Source organism: Aquarana catesbeiana, linkage group LG12 (assembly GCF_042186555.1).
Source record: "Aquarana catesbeiana isolate 2022-GZ linkage group LG12, ASM4218655v1, whole genome shotgun sequence".
In the NCBI taxonomy this organism is placed as follows: Eukaryota; Metazoa; Chordata; class Amphibia; order Anura; family Ranidae; genus Aquarana; species Aquarana catesbeiana.
In genome coordinates, this window is record NC_133335.1 from 165,491,480 (window position 1) to 165,518,622 (window position 27,143).

The 27,143-nt window shown below is 44.0% G+C and overlaps 2 protein-coding genes across 3 annotated transcripts in view; both read right to left on the minus strand.

Annotated features, from left to right (window-relative positions):
- The window catches only part of NUP85 (nucleoporin 85), a 110,852-nt gene extending 101,239 nt beyond the window's left edge, over positions 1-9,613 (minus strand). The window contains exons 1-2 of one of the 2 annotated variants that reach the window (XM_073606168.1): positions 9,493-9,613; positions 3,840-3,933 (exon numbers count right to left, since the gene is read on the minus strand). In XM_073606168.1, coding sequence (XP_073462269.1) covers positions 3,840-3,933; positions 9,493-9,525 — 127 coding nt within the window. In that variant the 5' untranslated portion in view covers positions 9,526-9,613. The remainder of the gene's footprint in view (positions 1-3,839; positions 3,934-9,492) is intronic. The other variant, XM_073606167.1, reaches the window with a different exon arrangement.
- A 9,246-nt stretch (positions 9,614-18,859) lies between these two features.
- Positions 18,860-27,143, minus strand: part of HID1 (HID1 domain containing) — a 121,144-nt gene continuing 112,860 nt past the window's right edge. Inside the window, exons 18-19 of the mRNA XM_073606169.1 lie at positions 23,765-23,923; positions 18,860-19,392 (exon numbers count right to left, since the gene is read on the minus strand). Of these exons, the coding sequence (XP_073462270.1) occupies positions 19,329-19,392; positions 23,765-23,923 (223 nt within the window). The 3' untranslated portion in view covers positions 18,860-19,328. The remainder of the gene's footprint in view (positions 19,393-23,764; positions 23,924-27,143) is intronic.

A 27,143-nucleotide genomic window follows, 5' to 3' on the forward strand; every position in this document is an offset into this window, starting at 1 on the left:
GTACATAGGACGACAATAAGCCATATGCTCCATAGAGTTGGGCTTTATGGCAGAGTGGCCAGAAAAAAGCCATTACTTTCAGCAAAAAACAAAATGGCGCGTTTTGAGTTTGCAAAAAGGCATGTGGGAGACTCCTGAAGGAAGGTGCTCTGGTCTGAGGAGATTAAAATTGAACTTTTTGGCCATCAAAGAAAACGCTATGTCTGGCGCAAACCCAACACATCAAATCACCCAAAGAACACCATCCCCACAGTGAAACATGGTGGTGGCAGCATCATGCTGTGGGGATGTTTTTCAGCAGTCGGGCAACTGGTCAGAGTTGAGGGAAAGATGGATGGTGCTAAATACAAGGATATTCTTGAGCAAAACCTGTACCACCGTGTGTGTGATTTGAGGCTAGGATGGAGGTTCACCTTCCAGCAGGACAATGACCCCAAACACACTGCTAAAAGCAGCACTTGAGTGGTTTAAGGGGAAACGTAAATGTGTTGGAATGGTCTAGTCAAAGCCCAGACCTTGATCCAATAGAAAATCTGTGGTCAGACTTAAAGATTGCTGTTCACAAGTGCAAACCATCCAACTTGAAGGAGCTAGAGCAGTTTTGCAAGGAGGAATGGGCAAAAATCCCAGTGGTAAGATGTGGTAAGCTCATAGAGACTTATCCGAAGCGACTTCGAGCTGTGATAGCCGCAAAAGGTGGCTTTATAAAGTATTGACTTTAGGGGGGTGAATAGTTATGCACATTGACTTTTTCTGTTTTGTCCTATTTGTTGTTTGCTTCACAATAAAAAAAAAAAAATCTTCAAAGTTGTGGGCATGTTCTGTAAATTTAATGATGCAAATCCTCAAACAATCCATGTTAATTCCAGGTTGTGAGGCAACAAAACACGAAAAATTAAATATGCCAAGGGGGGGGGGGGGGGGGGTGAATACTTTTGCAAGGCACTGTATATGTTGATTCTGCATAGAGTTCTGCAAATCGCTGGTAAAAGAAATTTATGAGTGGGCGAATTTTATATAATTTATCGTAATTTGGATGATTTCGGGGAGGGCACTGGGTATTGGCACTGAAATGAAGAAAGCTCATAATCATCTCATATCGGGACCTGGACATTACGGTAGAATAAATGGGCATGTGGTGGATGGGGTTGGTGGACCAGTAGGCATGTCCTTCATTTTTTTTTTGAAAGCCACATGGCGAGGCCCATAAACAATTTGAGCTCCTCCAAAGTCAAATCTCTCCACTAAAACAGACGGACCTATGATGATTGGGGGTTGTTGGCAATATGCTGCTGGGCATATAGATTGATCTGGTCCACGATGAATTGCAGCAAAGCGTCAGGGAAAAACAGATAAAAGCAATCAATTTCTGTGAAATTTTGGGTTTTGGCCTGCACACCTGGCTGTGCGGTGAAAGGGGAAATTCTTGCTGATCCCAAGTTGGAAGGGAGCCATGTTGGGTTGGCAAAACCAGCTGGGAGGTATGCAGCGGCCCCGGCTCTATGGGGATGTGACGTTCCAGTGCTGGTAGCTGGGGGATTTGCAGGTCCCGTGCTGGTACTTTGGCACGATGCGGCACCGCTGGTACTGGGCATTTGTTCCCAGGGCCTATCGCTGGTGGCAGTGCCGGTACTGGGCCTGGGTATTTGTTTCTGGAGCCTATCGCTGGCGGTAGTGCTGGTACTGGGCCTGGGAATTTGTTCTCAGGGCCTAACGCTGGCGGTAGCACTGGTACTGGGATTTGGATCCTGGCTGCTTGCCGGCGGCTGCCTGGTTTTCAGAGCACCGTGCTCTTTTAGGAGGGACCCATTCTTACTCCAAATCATTTGCTGATCCGCTGCTATCAATCGGTTCAAATTCTGAATTTTATTCAGAATCAGAATTGGAATCTGATGTGAACTCCCCGCTGCACTCATCAGTCATGGAGAGGATCTGATATGCCTTCTCACTGCTATATACTTTTTTGGACATGCTGTTGGCTGTGCAACAGATGGCAGATGACGGTCACTGATGAGCTGTGCAACGGGTAACAGATGGGTGGTAGGTGACGGTCACTGATGGGCTGTGTGATGGGTGGCAGGTGACCTGAACTGATAGGCGATGACGGTCACTGACGGGTGACAGGTGCACTGCTGGCAGTCTCTGCTGGCAGTCTCTGATGTGATTGGTGCACTTTATGGGGGTGACTGTTAGGTGACAGATGACAATGGGGGGGTTTAGGGGCGATGTGACAGGGGCGGTGTTGGTACTGACACTACACAGATCAGTAACTCACTGCTCCTGGCTCTATTCTCCTCACACTAGAAACGGTGTGTGAGGAGGGAAGAGCTGGTAACAGCTAGTTACCGGTCTTTGCTTACATTTGTGATTGGCTGTGAATGGATCACAGCAGATCACATGGTAAAATCCGCTGGCCAATGGCTATTTACCAGCGTCGGTGACTAGCAGTATTCCGACATAATTGCACGCATGCGCAGTGTGCAATGGGGCAGTACCATCTGTGATCCGCCATGACTTGATCACGGCCAATCACATGGTAAACAGCCATGCCCAATGGCTGTTCGCCCCTGTTGGTGACGAGTCGTGTCTCGGTGACATGAAACCATCGACAGTGCAAGGATACGCGCCCCCGATCGCGCACATTCCCTGTTTGAATGAGAGCCGAACCGCCCCTCTGTCATCTGAGGGTGGGTGGGCAGCAAGTGGTTAAAGGCCAAGATCACCTTTCGCAGCATATTACACCCTAAATCCAGGTGTAACATGAGTTAGCACTAGTCTCCACACTCCCTCAACCCCCCCCCCCCCCCTCCTCCTCTCTGTGATAGAGGCGGGGGTTCATCTTCTCACACCTGCTGTCCCATTTGAAAACGGTGCGGCTGTACGGGGCATTGCCCACATAGTTGCATGATTTATTCACAGCAATCTGTGAATAAGAAAACTACAAGTCCAGTCTTCCAGGATGGCGGGGGACTTGTAATTCTCAACGGACTGTGAGGGCGCTCGTGTAGTCCACTGACATGTCCTCCAGCTTTCTAACAGAAAGCATGTATGGTGGTACGGGCAAGAAGCTGGGCCCACCAAACTTTTTAAAGGAACAGTAAAGTTGAAGATCAGTTTAAATGACACATTTACAGTACGTCCAGTTTACAATTATTAAAGGTTCTATTTTCTAATATATTTTACACATTCCACTACATATACTAATAACTTGCAGCTCAAAAATACATGACTATAAAGCGAGTCATGTCATTGGTTCCCCTCAATAATGTATGATTACATTTACATGCTTATTAACTAAACTTGGAGCGTGCAAAATTTGGTGCAGCTGTGCATGTTCGCCAATCAGCTTCTAACTTCAGCTTGTTCGATTATGCTTTGACAATAAGGGCCGGTTCACACTGCTGCGATGCAGGAACCCTGCGAATCCCCGCATCGCAGGTTTCCTGGCGGCAGTTCACACTGCCCTATGCGAACTGCTGGGATTGTCAGTTAAAAGTTAATGACACCCCCAAATCAGTTTGCAGATCGCAGTGCGATCTGCAAACTCGGACAGGAAAAACAATACAAAAAAAAGGACAAAAAAAAAAGGATCCTGTGCGAGTTTGATGCGAATTCAGCCATATGATTTGTATGGCTGAAATCGCATCGCACAGAGATCGCATGTGATTTGCACTGCAGTGCGAATCACATCCGAACTCTGACGTCGCAGCAGTGTGAACCGGCCCTAAAATCTGGAGGCCGATTGGTTTCTAGTCAGAGCTGTACCCGATTTTGCACGCTCCAGTTTTAGTAAATCGACCTCTATGTGTTACTTTTTAAAACGAAAATGCTGTGTGCACCTTTACTCTTGTAATGGGTTTCATATAGAAGCAATTCTCCTGGTCCCCAGCTGAATCCAATTTTTCTGTTTTGCTGTCCAAATCCAGGTATGCTCTGCAATGAGACAAATCATAACAAGAGATTACTACAAGAACTAAAACACTATGGGGTCTTTTTAAAACATTCCTTTTATAACTGAATGTCATGTTGACGTATCTTTTATAAGAGATTAAAGCGGAGTTCCACACAAAAATGGAACTTCCGCTTTTCGGAACCCTCCCCCCCTCCGGTGTCACATTTGGCACCTTTCAGGGGGGAGGGGGGTGCAGATACCTGTCTAAGACAGGTATTTGCACCCACTTCCGGCATAGACTCCCATGGGAGTCTACGCCTCTTCCCGTCCCCACCACGCTGTCTCCTGGGAACACACAGCTCCCAGGAGAGAGCGGGGACCACTTGGGACGCGCAGCACGACTCGCGCATGCGCAGTAGGGAACCAGGAAGTGAAGCCGCAACGCTTCACTTCCTGATTCCCTCACCTAGGATGGCGGCGGCAGCTGCCGAGAACCGAGCGGGTTCTCGGCCTCCCCTGCCGACATCGCTGGACCCTGGGACAGGTAAGTGGCCATGTATTAAAAGTCAGCAGCTGCAGTATTTGTAGCTGCTGGCTTTTAATATTTATTTTTTTTGGCGGTGTGGGTGAACCCCCGCTTTAAAGTGTCACTAAAGGCAATTTTTTTTTTCTTAGTTTTGGATTAGAAACCCTGTCAGGGATATTCACCCTCTCTATTTGTCCTGTTTTACCATTATCATTAAAAGTGAAAGCAAAAAAAAAAAAAAAATCCCAAATTTTCAGTTGACATCAGAACAAGAATAGGAAAGTCTTCCAATGGACAAACTAGTTTTGGTGATCCCGGTGACATGCCAGGATTCCTTCTCCTTGGAGGGATTTCCTCTCACTTCCTGTTTTAACCCTGACAAGGGCTATCTCTAAATTAGCATAATTGTATGTATTGTTTATATTTGACAGCCACAGTTTTTTCATGGACTGTGCTAAAATTATGCACACGTTGACACTGTCAATCATTAGTTCTAGAGCTGTCATTAACACAAAAACATCTAACACTGGAATGTGAAGATTTACACCACTATAGGCTACGTGTACAGGTCAACAAATGACACCATGAACATCGACAAAGGCATTAAGGCAAGTATGGAAGGGTGCTATACACAGTCAGTATGTACAGGACAGGGGAGGAGGGGGCACACTCGGTATATACAGGACAGGGGAGGAGGGGGCACACTCGGTATATACAGGACAGGGGAGGAGGGGGCACACTCGGTATATACAGGACAGGGGAGGAGGGGGCACACTCGGTATATACAGGACAGGGGAGGAGGGGGCACACTCGGTATATACAGGACAGGGGAGGAGGGGGCACACTCGGTATATACAGGACAGGGGAGGAGGGGGCACACTCGGTAGATACAGGACAGGGGAGGAGGGGCACACTCGGTAGATACAGGACAGGGGAAGACGGGCACACTCGGTAGATACAGGACAGGGGAAGACGGGCACACTCGGTAGATACAGGACAGGGGAAGACGGGCACACTCGGTAGATACAGGACAGGGGAAGACGGGCACACTCGGTATACACAGGACAGGGGAAGACGGGCACACTCGGTATACACAGGACAGAGGAGGAGGGGTACACTCGGTATACACAGGACAGAGGAGGAGGGGTACACTCGGTATACACAGGACAGAGGAGGAGGGGTACACTCGGTATACACAGTACAGAGGAGGAGGGGTACACTCGGTATACACAGTACAGAGGAGGAGGGGTACACTCGGTATACACAGTACAGAGGAGGAGGGGTACACTCGGTATACACAGTACAGAGGAGGAGGGGTACACTCGGTATACACAGTACAGAGGAGGAGGGGTACACTCGGTATACACAGTACAGAGGAGGAGGGGTACACTCGGTATACACAGTACAGAGGAGGAGGGGTACACTCGGTATACACAGTACAGAGGAGGAGGGGTACACTCGGTATACACAGTACAGAGGAGGAGGGGTACACTCGGTATACACAGTACAGAGGAGGAGGGGTACACTCGGTATACACAGTACAGAGGAGGAGGGGTACACTCGGTATACACAGTACAGAGGAGGAGGGGTACACTCGGTATACACAGTACAGAGGAGGAGGGGTACACTCGGTATACACAGTACAGAGGAGGTGGGGTACACTCGGTATACACAGTACAGAGGAGGAGGGGTACACTCGGTATACACAGTACAGAGGAGGAGGGGTACACTCAGTATACACAGTACAGAGGAGGAGGGGTACACTCAGTATATACAGTACAGAGGAGGACGGGAACACTAAGTATATACAGTACAGGGGAGGACGGGCACACTCAGTATATACAGTACAGGGGAGGACGGGAACACTAAGTATATACAGTACAGGGGAGGACGGGCACACTCAGTATATACAGTACAGGGGAGGACGGGCACACTCAGTATATACAGTACAGGGGAGGACGGGTACACTCAGTATTAGAGGTCGGCCGATATTTGGCGTTTTTTTATTTAATCGGCATCGGCTGATTGTGCTGATAAAAAAGGCCGATTATAACTTCAGCGCGACTTGCAAATGACTTCTATAATAGAAGTCAATGTAAGTTGCCTGAAGTCTTCTGTGAAGGGACTTCTATCCTCCTCTGGGCAAATCCTGTATTTTCTGCTAGAAAATCACTTCAAACCCCCAAACATATTTTATATATATATATATATATATATATATATATATATATATATATATATATATATATATATATATATTTTTTTAGCAGAGACCCTAGGGAATAAAATAGCGGTTGTTGCAATATTTTATGTCACACGGTATTTGCGCAGCAGTCTTTTAAATGCAATTTTTTTGAAAAAATACACTAATGAATTAAAAAAAAAAACTAAGCATAAAGTTATCCCATTTTTTTTCGTCCAAAAGTTTTGATTACCTGTTTTTGTGTATTTAATATTTAAGATATAGTTTTTTTTTTTTTGTTGTTTTTTTTAATCTAAATTATACATACAAGTGTACTGATTGAAGGTTTGTTTTGTTTAATAAATGTTTAAATGTAAAAAAATTTCTGTATCGCTTAATACTTAGGTTGCTCTCAAACTGCAGCGGGCATGCGTTGACAGTAAAACGCTGCTAGTTTTAGCGGCGCTTTATCGTCATTTTAGCGGCGCCATTCGGCTGCTAGCGGCCAAGGAAGGGGTTAAATGCGCGCCGCTGCCGAAGTGCATTCATTTCAATGGGCAGGAGTGGTGGAGCAGCGGTATGCACCGCTCCAAAGATGCTGCTTGCAGGACTTTATTTTAACATCCTGCCAGCCCATCGCCTCAGTGTGAAAGCACTCAGGCTTTCACACTGAGACTGCAGGGGAGCTGTTTTGCAGGCACTTTACAGGCGCCTGAAAAACGCCCCAGTGTGAAAGGGGTCTACTGTTAGATTTTATGAGATGAAGGGGGGGGGGAATCGGCCTAACATATCGGCCCCACAAAAAAAATCGGCCGCCGCGATTTCTAAATATCGGCATCTGCCAGAGAAAAACCCATATTGGTTCGACCTCTACTCAGTATACACGGGACAGGGGAGGACGGGCACACTCGGTATACACGGGACAGGGGAGGACGGGCACACTCGGTATACACGGGACAGAAGAGGACGGGTATACACGGTACAGAAGAGGACGGGCACACTCGGTATACACGGTACAGAAGAGGACTGGCACACTCAGTATACACGGTACAGAAGAGGACGGGCACACTCAGTATACACGGTACAGAAGAGGACGGGCACACTCAGTATACACGGTACAGAAGAGGACGGGCACACTCAGTATACACGGTACAGAAGAGGACGGGCACACTCAGTATACACGGTACAGAAGAGGACGGGCACACTCAGTATACACGGTACAGAAGAGGACGGGCACACTCAGTATACACGGTACAGAAGAGGACGGGCACACTCAGTATACACGGTACAGAAGAGGACGGGCACACTCAGTATACACGGTACAGAAGAGGAGGGGCACACTCAGTATACACGGTACAGGGGAGGACGGGCACACTCAGTATATACGGTACAGGGGAGGACGGGTACACTCAGTATATACGGTACAGGGGAGGACGGGTACACTCAGTATATACAGTACAGGGGAGGACGGGTACACTCAGTATATACAGTACAGGGGAGGACGGGTACACTCAGTATATACAGTACAGGGGAGGACGGGTACACTCAGTATATACAGTACAGGGGAGGACGGGTACACTCAGTATATGCAGTACAGGGGAGGACGGTACACTCAGTATATACAGTAATGAGGAGGACGGGTACACTCAGTATATACAGTAATGAGGAGGACGGGTACACTCAGTATATACAGTAATGAGGAGGACGGGTACACTCAGTATATACAGTAATGAGGAGGACGGGTACACTCAGTATATACAGTAATGAGGACGGGTACACTCAGTATATACAGTAATGAGGACGGGTACACTCAGTATATACAGTAATGAGGAGGACGGGTACACTCAGTATATACAGTAATGAGGACGGGTACACTCAGTATATACAGTAATGAGGAGGACGGGTACACTCAGTATATACAGTAATGAGGAGGACGGGTACACTCAGTATATACAGTAATGAGGAGGACGGGTACACTCAGTATATACAGTAATGAGGACGGGTACACTCAGTATATACAGTAATGAGGACGGGTACACTCAGTATATACAGTAATGAGGAGGACGGGTACACTCAGTATATACAGTAATGAGGAGGACGGGTACACTCAGTATATACAGTAATGAGGAGGACGGGTACACTCAGTATATACAGAATGAACAGACATGGAATGGCTAAGTCAACAATCCTGACGTAGCCCGATTGTGTGTACAGATGCCGCCTCCACATCTCTGTGTACAGTTCCCCGCTGTGGTGGGAGCTGCAGGTCAGATATATGGGTAGATGGGGACGTACCTGAGGCAGCACTGGATGGATGAATCCAAGTGAGAAGTAATGTGGGGAACTTTGTGTCATACTTGCCATGGACTATAGATGAGGTAGGTGGGTGGTAAGGTGAGCAGTAGCTGAACTTTGCTATATGTACACAGCACTGATCACAAGAGCAGCAGGAATGTGTCCCCGCTGGATCAGACCCTGAAGGTGCTCCATGACTCTCATCCATGACTCTCATCCATGACTCTCATCTATGAATGGTGTCACTCCTCCTCCTCCTCCTTCTACATCTGTACGCTTTACTCGTCCCTGGTCCCTCCATAGTTGGACCTGTCATGTAATGAAATAAGAACCCCCCATGTGTGCTGCCATCTTTTTTGGGGTGCGCCCCCTTCTGCTCGATCTAGGAATGTGTCCAATGCAGCCCACTCCTTAGCAGTGTTGCCATGTAGAAGGGTTCGGTGCTGAGCTTGTGGTGAATGGATGTGTGAATGACAGCGGCTCAATCAGACAGCAGCTCCCGCACACAATGTAGAAGGGAAGCCTGCCGCCTGCCGCCTGCCGCCTCCCCGGTCCCCTCCATGCACAGTACATCACACAGGACACGGATACACTCACTATCTCGGCCGGCTCCACGTCCAGCTCCTCCATGGTTCTCCGCCGTCTTCCTGATTCCCGCTACAGCTCACGGTCCTTACTAAGGACCCCAAGTCTGTCTTCGCCACTGCCTGATACCAAGACATAGAGCTCTACAACAAGAGTGAGTGAGGGCTGAGCTCAGAGTCATAGAACACACGATAAGACCCATATTCCGATTTAGATTCCAGTCACTGTGGAGTACAGAATAATACTTTTAATACAGGCAGGCAGCCAGGGGCAGCTATCAGAGTGCGGGCTTCTACTACTAGGCGCTATGGGGAGCCATGTGCGGGCTGTACATAAAATGTGGAGCATGGATCCGTATATCCCACTAATATACATTTGCCTACTGGCCACTTAAACCCCCCTCATGCCCAGACCAATTTTCAGCTTTCAGTGCTCTCACACTTTGAATGACAATTACTCAGTCATGTAATACTGTACCCAACTTAATTTTTTGTCCTTTTTTTTTCATACAAATAGAGCTTTCTTTTGGTGGTATTTGATCACCTCTGGGTTTTTTATTTTTTGTGCTATAAATGAAAAAAGACCGAAAATTTTGAAAAAAAAAAAAACATTTTTCTTCGTTTCTGTGATAAAATTTTGCAAATTAATTTTTCCTCATACATTTTGGCCACGATTTATACTTCTACATATCTTTGGTAAAAATAACCAAAATTAGTGGATATTATTTGGTCTTTGTGAAAGTTAGAGAGTCTACAAGCTATGGTGCTAATCATAAAAAATTGATCACACCTGATGTACTGGCGGCCTATCTCATTTCTTGCTACCCCAACAAGTCAGGAAAGTACAAATACCCCCCAAATGACCCCTTTTTTGAAAGTAGACATTCCAAGGTATTTAGTAAGAGGCATAGTGAGGTTTTTGATGTTGTCATTTTTCCCCACAATTCTTTGCAAAATTAATATATATATTTTTTTTTCCACAAAATTGTCATTGTAATAGATTATTTCTCTCACTTGGCATTTGGCATGTATATACCACAAATGACACCCCAAAATACATTCTGCTACTCCTCCTGAGTATTACAATACCACATGTGTGAGACTTTTTCACAGCCTGGCCACATAGAGAGGACCAACATGCAGGGAGCACCATCAGGTGTTCTAGAAGCATAAACTACACATCTAACTTGTTGACTACCTATTACACTTTTGAAGGCCCTGGAGCACCAGGACAGTGACACGTGACACTGATGACAGATGGCACTAATACGTGGCACTAATGGCACATGACACTGATGTGGCACTGATGACAGATGGCACTACTACGTGGCACTGATGACAGATGCACTGACAGGTGGCACTAATACGTGGCACTGATGACACGTGGCATTGATACATGGCACTGATAACAGATGGCATGTGACACTGACAGGTGGCACTGTGGGCACTGTATTTACTGTGTTTTTAGTGTTCACTCACAATCTGCAGCACAGAAGCTCTTCCTCCTCACATGCGGTCTCTGTGTGAGGAGGGAGAGCCGGCAATGAAAGATGATCTCATATGTTTACATTTGAGATCATCTCCCATTGGACACGCTGATCGAGTGCTAAATGGCTGCTGTGATTCAAAGTCAGCAGCTACAAATACTGCAGCTGCTGACTGTTAATATAAGGACACTTACCTGTCCAGGGATCCCAGGTCAGCTCTCGGGTGCTGCCGCCGCCATTTGTGGTAAGGGAAACCGGCAGTGGAGCCTTTCGGCTTCACAACCAGTTCCCTACTGCGCTGCACTTTCTAACTGGCCCAGCGGCGGAGGAAGGAGGAGAGGGGCCGAACTTCTAAGGAACCTAGCTGCGGGACAGTCTCCCGGAAGTTGGTATGGGTAAAAGTAGCATGCTTGTGCTGTGTAATTTGTCCCTTTCTATGTTGTAATATACCTGGTTGATCCTGTCTGTTCCGGTGTCCCAGTGCCTGTGCTGACAATGGTAATCATGGCTGCTGAGCCATAATACTGTGGTCAGGTTGCGTTACCTGTCAGCTCCCTCTCTGCCTGGTCAGTGTGAGAGTGGCTCCCCTCCCTGCTCCTCCATTCAGCTGCACTTTTTAGCAAATACACATGTATCCCCTCCAGATTACGCTGTCAATAACTACGGTGTGTGTGTTTTTTTTTTTTTTTAATTAAAAAGCTAAATACCTTTTCCACACTGCCACTGATCCCCCTCCGCTGGCTGGCTGACAATTTTTTTGCTTAGAATAAAGATCACAATTCTCTCACAATTCTTGTGGGGTAACATCATCTTTCACATTATACAAAGAAATTGGGCTAACTTTACGGTTTAGTTTTTTTTTTTAATTCATTGATGAGATGGAGGGGCTGGGGTGGGGACAATAACAAAATGCATTTCATGCAACCGATATTTCTTTTGGTGGTATTTAATCACTACTGGGTTTTTTAATTTTTTGCTATTGTAGCAACATGGACCATGATTGCAACAAACGCTATTCACTACCCTATCTGTATATCATATTATCTCTCTAGTGCCAGTGTTATTAAACTGACATTATATTTGTAAGACCAGCCAAAAGGATTGTAGTTCCACCCGATGGCTGTTCCCTTACGTGACGATACGCTCGGACGACATATCCCAGAGATCTTTGCTACCAATGGAGAGATTGCTGGGAAAGAGCTATAAAAAAAAACCCAGAGACCCACCCCAGGCTCTCTTCCTCTCGGGCCTGGTGTGTGATGGATCTCTCCGCGCAGGGAGAGTGAGGTCGGGTGTACATCATTCCTACCTGACCAAGAAGGGGGTCAGCGCTGCCTGCTGCTCATCGGACCAGCACCAACTTGACCATACAGTAACCCACGCTCTGTGTCTCGCAATCAGGGGATCATCACATGCGAGTTCACCACCAGGACATCCATCCGGAGGTCGCCATCTGCAAGGCGTTGAATCAGCCTGGTCGTTGGTGAGAGGGCAATTGCCCACCTGTGCAAGTCTTTCTTTGGTTGTTTCAGTGTGTACAGACAGCTTTACCTTGGGGATACTTCACTGCATTTCTATTCAAACACTATACATAGGCATCTTTAGCCCCAGTCATCATAAGATATACGACCACCCTGTTACTGAACTTTAATGGATATAGTTAATGAGCTCCGACTGCCGGTGAAGACCATCAGATCTGCAACGGGGACATTCTGTAATTGCTGCTTAAGGTCCCTCATACCATCCTTGTTTAGTGTCATCTCTCATTAGGATAAAAGGTTGTACAGGCTGGCATGGGTCCCTCTCTAGAAGTGGTGCTTTATTGTATTTATGTATATATAATACTCTGTTGTTTACCAACTATCTTAACTGGCAATTTGAGGAATCATTCCACTAAATTTGTGTTGTTATTCAAAGCTCAGTTCAACCATTACCTCTCTTGTACAATACCACCTTATTTGAAGTATTCCAGTAAACGTTTATAGAACTTTAACGCATTGAGTGTTGTCTTATTACTTAAAAGGTGCTGCAATGATGTCTGGACCCAGAGTGTCAGGTGGGTTGGAATGTTTACAGGTCATGGCGATGCAGGAAAATCCAAGCAGTCCCCAAGGGGGCCGTGTTACACTATATAAATGAAAAAATACTAACAATGTTGAAAAGAAAAAAAAAAAAAACGTTTTTCTTAGTTTGTTATAAAATTTTGCAAACAAATAATCTTTCTTCATACATTTAGGCCAAAATGTAGTCTGCTAAATTTCTTTGGTAAAAATAACCCGTGTATATTATTTCGTCTGTGTGAAAGTTATAGAGGCTACAAACTATGATAGACATATCTATATATATATCTATATATATCTATATATAGATATATATATATTTGAAAATTAATAATCTCTGATGTACTGACAGCTTTTCTAATTTCTTGATGCCAGGACAGTATAAATACCCCCCAAATGACCCCTTTTTATAAAGTAGACAGTCCAATGTATTTAGTAAGAGGAATGGCAAGTTTTTTGAAGTTGTCATTTTTTTTGGTCACAATCGTTTTGAAAATTAAGAAATTAAATATTTTTTTCCAATATTTTTTTTTCACACTATCACCAGTGCAATACAGCATCATCATATGGTTGGGGTGGCAGTAATTAGGGATACTGACTAAAAAAAAAAATGCAACAGATCAATTTATAACATTTTTAAACATTTTTTTATTACTATTTCACCATTTTTACATACTGTCATCAGAGTAGTTCAGGGTCACCATAGTGGGGTAGGTGGGGAATTAGATCAGGGATTTTTTTTTTTTTCTACACTATTATTGCTTATAACAGTGACAATCACTGTTATAAGTAATTGTTTTAAAGCGTTTGTTAACTAAAAAAAAAAAAAACACACACAAAAAAAACAAACTGGATCCTGTCTCTTTAACCACTTAAGCCCCGGACCATTTGGCTGGCAAAAGACCAGAGCGTTTTTTTGCAATTCGGCATTGCGTCGCTTTAACTGACAATTGTGCGGTCATGTGATGTGGCTCCCAAACAAAGTTGACGTCCTTTTTTCCCCCACAAATAGAGCTTTCTTTTGGTGGCATTTGATCACCTCTGCATTTATTTTTTGCGATATAAACAAAAAAAAGCGACAATTTTGAAAAAAATGCATTATTTTTTACTTTTTGCTATAATAAATATCCCCAAAAAAATCTATAAAACAACATTTTTTTTCCTCAGTTTAGGCCAATACGTAGTCTTCTACATATTTTTGGTAAAAAAAAAAAAAAAACGCAATAAGCGTTTATTGATTGGCATTTTTATTAATAATTTTTTTTTTTTTTACTAGCAATGGCGGCAATCAGTGATTTTTATCGTGACTACAACATTATGGCGGACAGATCGGACACTTTTGGCGCTATTTTGGGACCATTCACATTTATACAGCGATAAGTGCGTTTAAAAATGCATTGATTACTGTGTAAATGTTACTGGCAGTGAAGGGGACAACCACTAGGTGGTACTGTAGGGGATAATTGTGTCCTATGGAGTGATTCTCACTGTGGGGGGAGTGGCTATTTGTGACACGACACTGATCATCGCTCCCGATTACAGGGAAGTGTGATCAGTGCCCTGTCACCAGGCAGAACGGGGAAATGCTTGTTTACATCAGCATTTTCCCGTTCTTCCTCTCCATGAGACGATCGCGGGTATCCCTGCAGACACAGAGTCCGCGGGACCTGTGATCACACTCACGGAGCTCGCGCGCCCTCAAACCGCTTCTTAAAGGGCAACGTACAGGTACGTTAATCTACCTGTACGTGCCCTTCTGCCGACGTATATCGTCGTGAGCCGGTCTGCAAGCGGTTAAAGCATATTATACAGCACAGTGTTTGTGCGGTGTCATTTGGCCCCCTGTAACACCTGAAATACCTGGATGGTCCTGCCAGTTTCTACCCTCCCCTCTAAAAACTGACCACAGTTCATCATGGCTGCTGAGCCCTGACACCGAGGTCAGTTTACGTGCCTCCGTCATCTGCAGGTCTCCTCTCTGCTCTCCCCCCTCCCTCCCTACCTATCTGTCAGTTTGTGACAGTGCCCGCCCCCCGCCCCTCCCGCTGCTGACATAACAGTGTTATTTTAATACCATCCCCTCTGTCACCCGGTGTGTGCGATTTATAAAAAAAACAAAACAAAAAAAAACAAAAGCTGATTATACCTCATTTCAGAGCGGCGCTCACGTGATCAGCCGGCTCTCCAACGAGCATTCCCACGTGACGTCAGAGGGGGAATCCCGGCACCACCCGCTGCAGCTGTCAGACAGGGAGAGAACTGGCCGATCACGTGAGTGCCGGTCGGCGCTCTGAAAATTAGGTATAATCCGCATTTTTTTAAATAAATCACACACACAGGGGGACACAGGATTAGGACACAAAGGGGATAAATTAGTCAGAGAGGCTTAACAACCACTTTAACTGTCATAAATGGCTTTCATTCGTGCCAGCTTGCTTACTATTGTGATACTGTGGTTGGCTACAGCTAATCACAAGGTACAGGGTGCTGTGACTGGCCCAGGTACCATGCGTTAGCTGTGGGCCAATGACAGCATCACAATAGTAAGCATGCTGTAATGAATGGCGGTCATTCATAACAGTTTTCCATATATGCAATTGCTATTTACTGGTGATAGCGATCGCATGATAGATAGATGGGCGCACATGATCCTGCAGCACACCAGTGGCTGTATTCTAATGCAGCCACTGGTTTGGACCTGCCCTAAAGAAAAAGTACAGCAGCTTGAATTATTTCACACAAGAATACACCACAAATGTATGTAAATGCAACTCTGCAAAAAAATAAATATTGCCAAAAATGCACCACAAACGCATAAAAACACACATGTGGAACTGCAAACTGAATATGGCGATTGAGGAGAAAGGAGCCCTAAAGCTGACCATACACCAGCAGAATTTTGTTTGAACATTTGTATGCAATATAGAAAAAAAAATAAACAATGGCACTGTTGCAACTGGACAGATTTCATATGAAAACCCTGAAAAATGATGTTCCATTGCCATGCCAGTGTTTTGAATTTGACATTCAATTTGGGGATACATGTGTACAACAAAATATGTACAATTTATTCCAGAGGGTCTTGTAAGGCTCATTGACACCTGCCTGATGAGCTTATGCCCTGCATAGGGCAGTCCATTAACAAATGTCCTAAAGTAGATCCTGCACCTGTTTTTGGGAGCGTGCCTTGTGTGTTTTGTCACGCAAAAAAAATACACACCTTTAGCAAGTGCATTTCTTTATTATTTTAATAAATACACCTTACTAGTTCTCGCTATGAGACTTATGCTGCCTTGATGAGCGATTCACGTATGGAGACAGGCTCTCCGTGAGGCTTCGGCTGTGGAGATTTAACACAGGCTGTTTTTGAACCCTGTAATTGCGATCTATACATTTTGGTAAGAGGCCATCTGTTTACACCTAGGAGCACCTTTTGTCACACTGGAGCACCCTTAGAACGATTCTGTGTTGTGAAGCACTGGGCACTGTGAAGCACTGTTTTTTGTCAGATTAATTTAAGGTTGAACACCACATTTATTTTTAAGGAACAGCGCACCATTTTGTTATTGTATTTATCCACATTTCCAGGATTTGGGTTGCAGCAGTTCAGGCCCCCCAACCCCCTCCCCCCCCAGAACACTTGGTCAATGCTCTCAGCGATTGGCTAAGAGTGCTGATCAGGAGCCAGTCGAAAGACCTTTTTCAGTCATAACCCTTCGATAGAAGCCGGCTGAACATCTGGCTTCAGTTGGACCGGTTGCCAAGCAATGCCGCCTGACATTCAGCCCATGTGTACTAGGCTTTGGCCACAGACAGAGTGATTTTCATTCCTGCAACCACAGGTGGATGATAAAATCCCTCCCACGGAGCCATTGTGCTCTCCCAGCGGGGGGGGGGGGGGGGGATAGGCCTCTCTGCCTGGAGAACACAGTTAGCTAGCAATAATCACATGTAAAATCCAACAGGCTGGTTTAGAAAATTATTTTTGATTCAGCATATTGCGTGCCTGTGTGGGGAACAACATAGCTGGTCATGGGATACATAAATAAAGTTATACTACACCCCTGAGCACCCATATACTTGAGAAAATGATTGCCTGAAAAGAAGTTTGACATATTCAGGCTTATATTCCAACAGGGCTACACATTGCCAAATTACCATCAGGACTTAACCTAGTGCAATGCTATAAAACCCATCAAGTATTTCATTTAACTTGTTGCCACCCATGGGACACACATGTGCTTTAACACCCACACAACAGTCCGTAGGCAGCAGAGTTTTTTTTTTTTTGAGCACGCACACACTGCATGTTCCCAGCGCAGTGATCAAGCTTTTAAAAACAGCACCTGCTCTCTAGAAATGATCGGGAGCCAGTGGGACTAGCTCCCAACCATGTGACCACAATGACAGCCAATCACAGTGGTTACATGATTGGGCAGACCCTCTCACCCCCTGGGTGTAATGGCCTAGTTAAAGGCCTGAGAGAAAGGGTTTAATATTAGTTTGTGTCAGGAGGGAATAAAATCTTACCATGCCCAAGTTGTTTCCCTCTAAAAATAAAATATATGAAATGAGAGCCATCATGTGGCATCCTACGCAGTTACTTCTTCAAAACTTTGGTCTAGAGATTTTTAAGGTAAACCATGTCTGCTGCCCATCTATTTAAATAAAGGAATACTCGGAGCCATGTGCACAATGTCTACGGGCCTAAAGCTTATAGTCACTCTACCCCCCCCCCCCCCATGGAGAGGGGAGGCCTGTCCATAGGGATCGATTGTCCAGGACAGGAAGGGTGCTTTCATGGCTGATGGATGTAGGCATGCCTCCCGATGTACATAGTTGATTACACCTTGACCGGATAACATGATCCCTATTGTAACCCCCTTCCCTTTTATTTCTTCTCCCTTTTCTCCCCTCCCCTTCCCCTCCTCCCTTCCTTTTCCTCCTTCTACCTGTGGGATGTTATCCTGCTGTGAAGTCATTCTGTGTTGTAAAACTAAAAAAATGAAAAATAAAGATTATATAAAAAAAATAAAGGAATACTCCATGAGATGTGCAAACAAGAACTTGGTAGAAGATTTAAGTCGGCCATACATGGATCGATATTCGGCCAGTTCAGCAGGGACCAACCAAATGTATGGGCAAGCTGGTTGTATAGAAGTCAATCTACAGATCGACTTTGGGGAAAAACCCAACAGGCTGGCTGTACCAATCGATCAGTGCCACCGGTTATAGCTGGCAGCGCTGATCGATGTGTTCTGATGGCAGGGAAGTCTCCCCGTTGTCAGAATACAATAACTCAGCATCAGTGATTCCCCCATTAAGTGTGTGGATGGGGGAATCGGGTTATTTTTTTTTTCCCCATTCAACCCACTGGTTGATGAGAAAAATAAAAATAAATAAACATGCATGGCTTATCTTAGGTAGGAAAGTTTTTATCCAAGGCTGTGCCATACATTATACAACTTTCCTTTAGATTTACCAAAACCATATAGTATGAGGTCAAACCTAAACACTTTCAATTTGTATGCAATCAGGCAGGCCCTTGCACTACATAGTTGAAGGTAAATCTAAAAGGAAATTGAATAAGAAAATTGTATAGTGTATGGCTAGCTTAAATCAGCTCCAGAACATAAAAAAAAAAAAAAACAAAAAAAAAAAAACAACACACACACACACACACACACACACACACACACACACAAAGATAGCAAATATACAAATGCCACCCCTGCCTATAAATGTCATAGTAATTTACCCAGAAATCAGAATAATAGATTTATAGAGCAGTCAAAGAACTGATTTGCAACCCAAATGTACACACAGTCAAATCTATATCCATTGACTATTTTATTAATATAATTTAATACATTACATCTGGTTTCACATAGTCGGTGAGTGCCACCGAGTGTGGGATTGGTACATAGGACATCCCCCACATACAGATAATGTGCAAAATGTCACAGAAGAGGGAAACCATTCTGCAAATTAAACTCATATAAACCATCCTCTACCAAGCACTGAACTAGGAGTAGCAGCATGCTGCCAGAGAAAACTGGGATTTGTAGTTCAGCAGTCAAGATGTTTATCTAATCCCGATCAAAAATCAACATAAAAACAAAAAATGGGAAATAAAAAGCTTTTTAGAAATGCAGGAGGCTGGATATGCATTTTTATGGAATGATTTAGTATGCTTATGGTCAATTACATTGAAATTCATAGAGGGGGGGAAGTATTCTATGACAAGGCTCCAGATATGTATGACAGGTACTGAGCAGATGTTGATATTCAAAAGATGATGTTTAAACTCTCTGGATTTCAAACAGCTTCACATCAGTGTCATACCAGACTGGAGGGTCCATGTTCCTGCAAACAAAACGAACTTTAGTGAGTATCTTTCATAAATATAGCAAAAACAGTATTTATTTCAAATGCTTCTATATAAAAAGGCATCCTTCACATTGTTTTGTTATAGTAATGAGCATTTTAACACAGGTGGTTGCATTGCACAGTAACATGCGTACCACTGCGCCTTGTGATTCAATTTGAATGGCACCTAAACGCACTGTTACAGTAGCGGGCAATGTACAAGCATTCCAGCGCATAATGCACATGCCACGCCATGCGGTGCGTGGTGTTAGGAGGGGAAAATCCAATATTTAGCACATTAATTTAGAACTATGAACTTTCACTAAAAATATGTGATATTGAGTAGGTACCCTTTTGATGCCAAAAGAGGCCTGACTTGTCAAAGAAAGGACCCTACTAGACCTCTGTAAGTATGCTGTGGAATCTGGCACCAAAGCATTAGTAGCAGGATTACTTGCTTCCCACAGTGCATCTCGTCCCCAGGTAAGTGACACACTAACCCGGCCATCCGCATGAATAAAAAAATATGATTCATCAGACCAGGCCACCTCCTTTTATTCCTTCATGGTCCAGTTTTGATGTTTACATGCCTATTGTAGGTGCTTTTGGTTGTGGACACGGGTCAGCATGGGCACCCTGACTGTTCTGTGGCTACGCAGCCCCATACACAAACTGCAATGCATGGTGTTTTCTGATACCTTTCTATCTGAACCAGTATTAACTTTTTCAGCCATCAGAGCTACATTAGCTCTTTTATTAGATTGCATTATGCTGGCCAGACTTCCCTCTCCACGTGCATTAAAATGAGTCTTGGTTGCCCATGACCCTGTCGCCACTTTGCTGGTTTTCCGTCCTTGGACCACTTTTGGTAGGTGATGACCACTACAGACTGGGAACATCCCACAAGAGCTGCAGTTTTGGAGTTGCTCTAACCCAGTCGTCAAAACATTACAATTTAGCCCTTGTCAAAATTGCTCAAATCCTTACGCCTGTAAAAACATATGCAGCTCTAAACAAAATTTTAACATCAAAAATTATATACCATTAATCAGTGAAAAGATCTCAGTGCAAATAAAAAATATTATATAGAACTAAATTCACAAGAAAAAATGTATATGTGAAAGAAAAAATAAAGATGACCAGTTCAAATATCAATGTGTATAAGTCCACCAATTATTGAACATATGGTGTATACATTTCTCCTCAACTTCACTCAAGATGTGTAAATTAGACTGAAAATCCACGGTGCCAAAACCACCAAAAATACTCCGCATATACCGGAACATGTGGCGACTGCCACAACCCCTGCAATATGCGGACGGGAAGTGGCGATCTGACGGGAATTCGGCGATCAGTCCGGCCTCACCTTGGGAGGCCGCTCCTCGCTCCAGGTTCCCGGCCGAACAGGCGTGGCTTCTCCTCCCAGCTGAACAGGAAGTGGGTCCTGAGACCCAAATGGCTGGGAGTCACAAGACTCCCCAGCCAATCGGGTCTCAGGACCCGCTTCCTGATTGGCCGGGAGGAGAAGCAGGAAGAGATTAGTGAATATTAATTTGCTAATGTCACACAACTGGGTGGGCTCAGGGCTCTGCGCCCTGAGCCCACTTTTTTTTTAAAGCCAATTGGACCCTCAGGCTCTAATCATATGCAAAAAAAACCCCCATTAAAATCCATGTGTCCAGCACCCTGCATATAGAGAATAGGCCGGGCGCCTGGATTAGGGGGGCGGTGCCCCTGCACCCCTTATGGAAGAGCTGCCACTTATAAGCAGCAACAGCGTTCTTTGTAATCACCCAGATGACCTTTGGCAGCCACATGCTCCGTCCGGTGTTTGCAGAATGCTGGTGGTGGCTTTGGCACAGTGGATTTTCTTAGTGTAATTTACACATCTTGAAACAGTTGACGTCGTCAACTGTGTGATGAAATGCGTTGGGTGGGACCAGACGTGACGTTACCACGCTCCTACGGTGGCTCAATATACTGTTTGAAATTGCTACAGCGCTGATGTTACTACACGCTCGTTCCTAATAGACATCACGAGAGTGCAGCCTAATTTTTACACCTAAATAAACCGTTTATACAGTATAACGCTATGGTCCTTTTTTCATTCATATGCATAAGTACCCATGTGACGCTGGATACCTGTATGAGGTTGTGATGCGGGATATTCCAGGACTGACAGTACCTATGTTGACACACCTGGGAAACGGTTTTCCCCACTGCGCTGTTTGCTTTTCCATTAGTTTGCAGGCCAACACCTTCTGCTTAGCCTCCATCTTTCTATCTTGGAGGTGTTTTTTTTTTTTTTTTTTTTTTACACGGAGGATCCAGTGAAGCTGCTGTTTTTCTTCCTATGTATATCCTCTCTCTTCACCTTCCACTTACTGGATCTTATTGGGATTTTGGATTTCATTTCTAAACCCCCCCCCTTTTTTTTTTTTAAATGGACTCTCTCAATGGACTTATTTTTATTGATGAATTTATTTATCATGATTAACATGTTCATTCTATTTTGAATCATGTTCATTTTATCTGATAGCGCTGCACTTTTTATACAATTAGTTTTTTTTCCTCTACTGACCTGTGTTAGCATCTATTTTTCTTTTCATTTTTCTCAGTAATATTGATTTAGCGCAAATATTTCCTTTATGTTTATAATTTACACATCTTGAAGGGGCTTGTACTGTCCTGGCATTTAAAAAAAAAATGATAAACTAAGCTCATTGGTTACTAAATAACACTAAATGAAAAAAAGCTATCTTTCTAAAAAGTTATAATACAAGTTATATTTATATATTATTTATAATGTGATTTATTTGGGTGCAGTGTCGCATTGACAGAATAATTGTCAAACTATCACAGCACTGGAAACTGAAAAGGGGTATTACAGGTTGGTAGTCAAGTGGTTAAAAACACATTACCTGGAAATAAACAAATGGGATAATTTAGTAAAAACACCTCCCAAAAGGAAAAAAAAAAAAAAAAAAAAAAAGTGTTCTATGCAGAACCAAATTAAGTGAAAATTTAAAATTTTCAAAATGTCACTTTATATTTGGAATGAGACTGCTTGCAATGGGGAGAACTTTCCATTTTTGTTCCTCTTGTTTAATAAATGACAACTCTACCACCATAAAATCATACTGCTGGTCTAGGAGTAATATAGCCATATTAACACCAAAAAAGAAAAAAAAAAAAAAAAAAAAAAAAAAAAGAAGAAAGAAGGAAGAAGTGAGAGTGGTTTTAGTTGCAATTACACTTAAAGTGGATGTAAACCCGAAAATGTTTTTTTTTTTTTTTTGTATAAGATTTCCTATCATTTGAGCCCAGTCTTGCCACAAAGAGTTAATCCATCTCTGAGCAATCCTCTTTTATTGTTCAGTGAGAGAAATCTTGACAAACAGAGAAAAACTTTGTCAAATCCTCCCCCTTGCTGTGAGTGACAGCCTAATGCCCCGTACACACGGTCGGACTTTGTTCGGACATTCCGACAACAAAATCCATGGATTTTTTCTGACGGATGTTGGCTCAAACTTGTCTTGCATACACACGGTCACACAAAGTTGTCGGAAAATCCGATCGTTCTAAACGCGGTGATGTAAAATACGTATGTCGGGACTATAAACGGGGCAGTGGCCAATAGCTTTCATCTCTTTATTTATTCTGAGTATGCGTGGCACTTTGTCCGTCGGATTTGTGTACACACGATCGGAATTTCCGACAACGGATTTTGTTGTTGAAAAATTTTATATCCTGCTCTCAAACTTTGTGTGTCGGAAAATCCGATGGAAAATGTGTAATGGAGCCTACACACGGTCAGAATTTCCGACAACAAGGTCCTATCACACATTTTCCATCGGAAAATCCAACCGTGTGTACGGGGCATAAGACACATGCATTATTTTTTTAATTCCCTCCCCCACTCCTTTCTTCAGCAGCTCTGCAAGGATTGGCTGTTCCACACCTCACCATGATTTGGCATGCTGAAGTCATGTGGTTACTTTCCTGTCTTTTTACTGGATGTTAGAGATCATAGCAGAAGTTCAGTGTTAGAAATACACAGGAGAAAATTAATATTGACAAGGGGAGTGTAGAGGTGGGCGGGGAGTCTACTGACATCACGACTCCACCCACCGAGCTCCAGACAACAAACCCGCCCACAGAATCTGCAGTTTTTCGGGTCTCATAACAGACAGAGGGGAGACTTTTGACAGGTAAAGATACATGCAGGAGGCGTGTATATCCTTATAGATAACCCCTATGGCAGTAGTTTAGAAAGGATGACATTGGGTTTACATCCACTTTAATGTTCAAGTCTCAAATTTCCCTTCCTTCTCCAGCAAGCTGCAGTCTAATTATCATACATACTCACCTAAGGTAGATGACCCCCCACATATATGTGCGGAACCACATAGCTGTGCCAGCATTGGCCTGGTATTTGCGGATCAGAATGGGATGAGGCACAGGCAGTAATCCCACCAAGGTCCCATGCTGCAGAAACTTGAGAATTTCTGACTCATCAGTCAATCCCCTGCAAAATTACAAAATACTTAAATTACTTGACTTTTTAGGTGGTGAATGACTTACGCATGCAGCTTACATGAATAAACACCATAAATAAATAAAATACTTTTAACTGAATGTAAAACATTTCTAAGTCGCAAACACCAAGGGAAAAACAATTTCTATTTTGCAGAAAAATACAAGCATCTAACAGAGTGTGTACATAGCAACATATCACATTTTCTCCCTACTGTATGACACTGTTCTGCATACCTGTGAGGGTTTTTGAAAGACAAACATGCACATGACAACAACATTGCCTTAAATCTGTAGACCACAATGGGTACCGGTACTCCGGGGGTCTGTACTGAAGGCAGAGCTCTGCACTGGGGGTATCTGAAATGTGGGGGGGGTCAGGTTGTGAAGGTCTGTGTGCCTTTTGTACACAGTGAGTAGGCTCAGGTTTATTTAACCATGGCCCTTTAAGCCCCTCACACTGTTTTCTTAATTTATCCACACCAACAATTCAGTGTGGCGTGTGCTGCTTTATTCCTTTATAGTTTTAGGAAGCGGGAGTGATGAAAACGGATCGGCCCCGGGTGCCTGATATACCAGGTACACCACTGTCATTGAATTGCCATATAGATATCAGGCTTAAAGCGGGGGTTCACCCACACCGCCAAAAATAAAAAAAAAATTAAAAGCCAGCAGCTACAAATACTGCAGCTGCTGACTTTTAATACATGCCCACTCACCTGTCCCAGAGTCCAGCGATGTCGGCAGGGGACGCAGAGAACCGAGCGGGCCGCCGCCATCCTAGGGGAGGGAATCAGGAAGTGAAGCATTGCGGCTTCACTTCCCGGTTCCCTACTGCGCATGCGCGAGTTGCGCTGCGCGTCCCTAGTGGTCCCCGCTCTCTCCTGGGAGCTGTGTGTTCCCAGCAGACAGCGCGGTCGGGACGGGAAGAGGCATAGACTCCCATGGGAGTCTATGCCGGAAGTGGGTGCAAATACCTGTCTTAGACAGGTATCTGCACCCCCCTCCCCCCTGAAAGGTGCCAAATGTGACACCGGAGGGGGGGGGGAGGGTTCCGAAAAGCGGAAGTTCCATTTTTGTGTGGAACTCCGCTTTAAATCATTTTTATATGGTGGTTAAAGGTTTGATTTAAAATGGAAATCCTTTGCAATTGCCCAGTAGATGGTGCTAAGTATCAGGCATTTCCCAGGATATGTACCGCCATCTAGTGGCCAAATGTGGTAGCCCACATTTCCCAGGATATGTACCGCCATCTAGTGGCCAAATGTGGTAGCCCAACAGCTAAAGTAAATAAAAGAACTTCCTACTGCACATATACTGTAGTCTGGGATATGGCACTCCGACAGAGAAAAGTCAGTTCATATATATTGGCACCTGGAGGCTTAGTGACATTAAATGGTAAGTTCACTAAAGAATTCCAGACCACCCAACAAGAAGTTCAATGGATGACTGAAAGAAAGAGTTGTAAAAGTACTCATCACTTGCCTAAATAGTTCAAAGCTCCAAAAAGTAAGATAGATTGGCTGCTGTTTGCATCATTCTTTAGGCTGCATTGAAACTCGCTGCACACGTTTGGTTTATTTTATTGCAGGGGAAAAAAAAAAAAAAAAGTATGAACAGACTTTATTCTTCCCAGATCAAGTTCTGCTGCATTTACATGTATTTGCATTTAGATGCATTTAGAGCATCCAAGTTTCACCTGTAATTATGTTTTTTCCAAAACACGGCTAATCTAAAAATGTAAATCATTAATTATACCATTAAAAATCATTAAATGCATTTATATACATTTAGAAAAGTCCTATAATTGCACATAATTGCAGATTTATCATTGTGAATGAGACTGTACTAAAGTTAGCTGGGCTACAATGTTCTGCCTAAAACACCACAGGATGATAATACGAGAAGGTGGTCCAGGGATTTTGGGTGGGCCATTTTTTAAGGGAGGAGCTACTGCTTTATAAACAATGGGCTTCTTTCAGCACAGCCAAGGGGGATACAAAGCTTTATATGTAAACAGAAGAATAGCGTTCCATGTGCTGGTTGGACAGAGCACTACATAATATTAATATAAAATATTTCATATTTAGCACACTAACATTTGTTTCTTCATATTTTATTTAGTTCCGACTATAATAAAAAAAAACCTGTACAAAACAATCATACATCCCTTTATCCACACTCTCTCAGAATTGTTGACATTTTTGCAGATTAAAAAATAACAAATAAAATATCACATGGTCCTAAGTATTCAGACCCTTTGCTCAGTATTTAGTAGAAGCCCCTTTTGATCTAATACAGCCATGAGTCTTTTTGGGAAAGATGCAACAAGTTTTTCACACCTGGATTTGGGGATCCTCTGCTATTCCTCCTTGCAGATCCTCTCCAGTTCTGTCAGGTTGAATGGTAAACGTTGGTGGACAGCCATTTTTAGGTCTCTCCAGAGATGCTCAATTGGGTTTAAGTCAGGGCTCTGGCTGGGCCATTCAAGAACAGTCACTGAGTTGTTGTGAAGCCACTCCTTCGTTATTTTAGCTGTGTGCTTAGGGTCATTGTCTTGTTGGAAGGTAAACCTTCGGCCCAGTCTGAGGTCCTGAGCACTCTGGAGAAGGTTTTCGTCCAGGATATCCCTGTACTTGGCCGCATTCATCTTTCCAGTCGTCCTGTCCCTGCAGCTGAAAAAACACCCCCATGGCATGATGCTGCCACCACCATGCTTCACTGTTGGGACTGTATTGGACAGGTGATGAGCAGTGCCTGGTTTTCTCCACACATACCGCTTAGAATTAAGGCCAAAAAGTTCCATCTTGGTCTCATCAGACCAGAGAATCTTATTTTTCACCATCTTGGAGTCCTTTGGGTGTTTTTTAGCAAACTTCATGCGGGCTTTCATGTGTCTTGCACCGAGGAGAGGCTTCCGTCGGGCCACTCTGCCATAAAGCCCCGACTGTTGGAGGGCTGCAGCGATGGTTGACTTTCTACAACTTTCTCCCATCTCCCGACTGAATCTCTGGAGCTCAGCCACAGTGATCTTTGGGTTCTTCTTTACCCCTCTCAGCAAGGCTCTTCTCCCCGATAGCTCAGTTTGGCCGGACGGCCAGCTCAAGGAAGGGTTCTGGTCATCCCAAAAGTCTTCCATTTTAGGATTATGGAGGCCACTGTGTTTTTAGGATCTTAAGTGCAGCAGAATTTTTTTTGTAACCTTGGCCAGA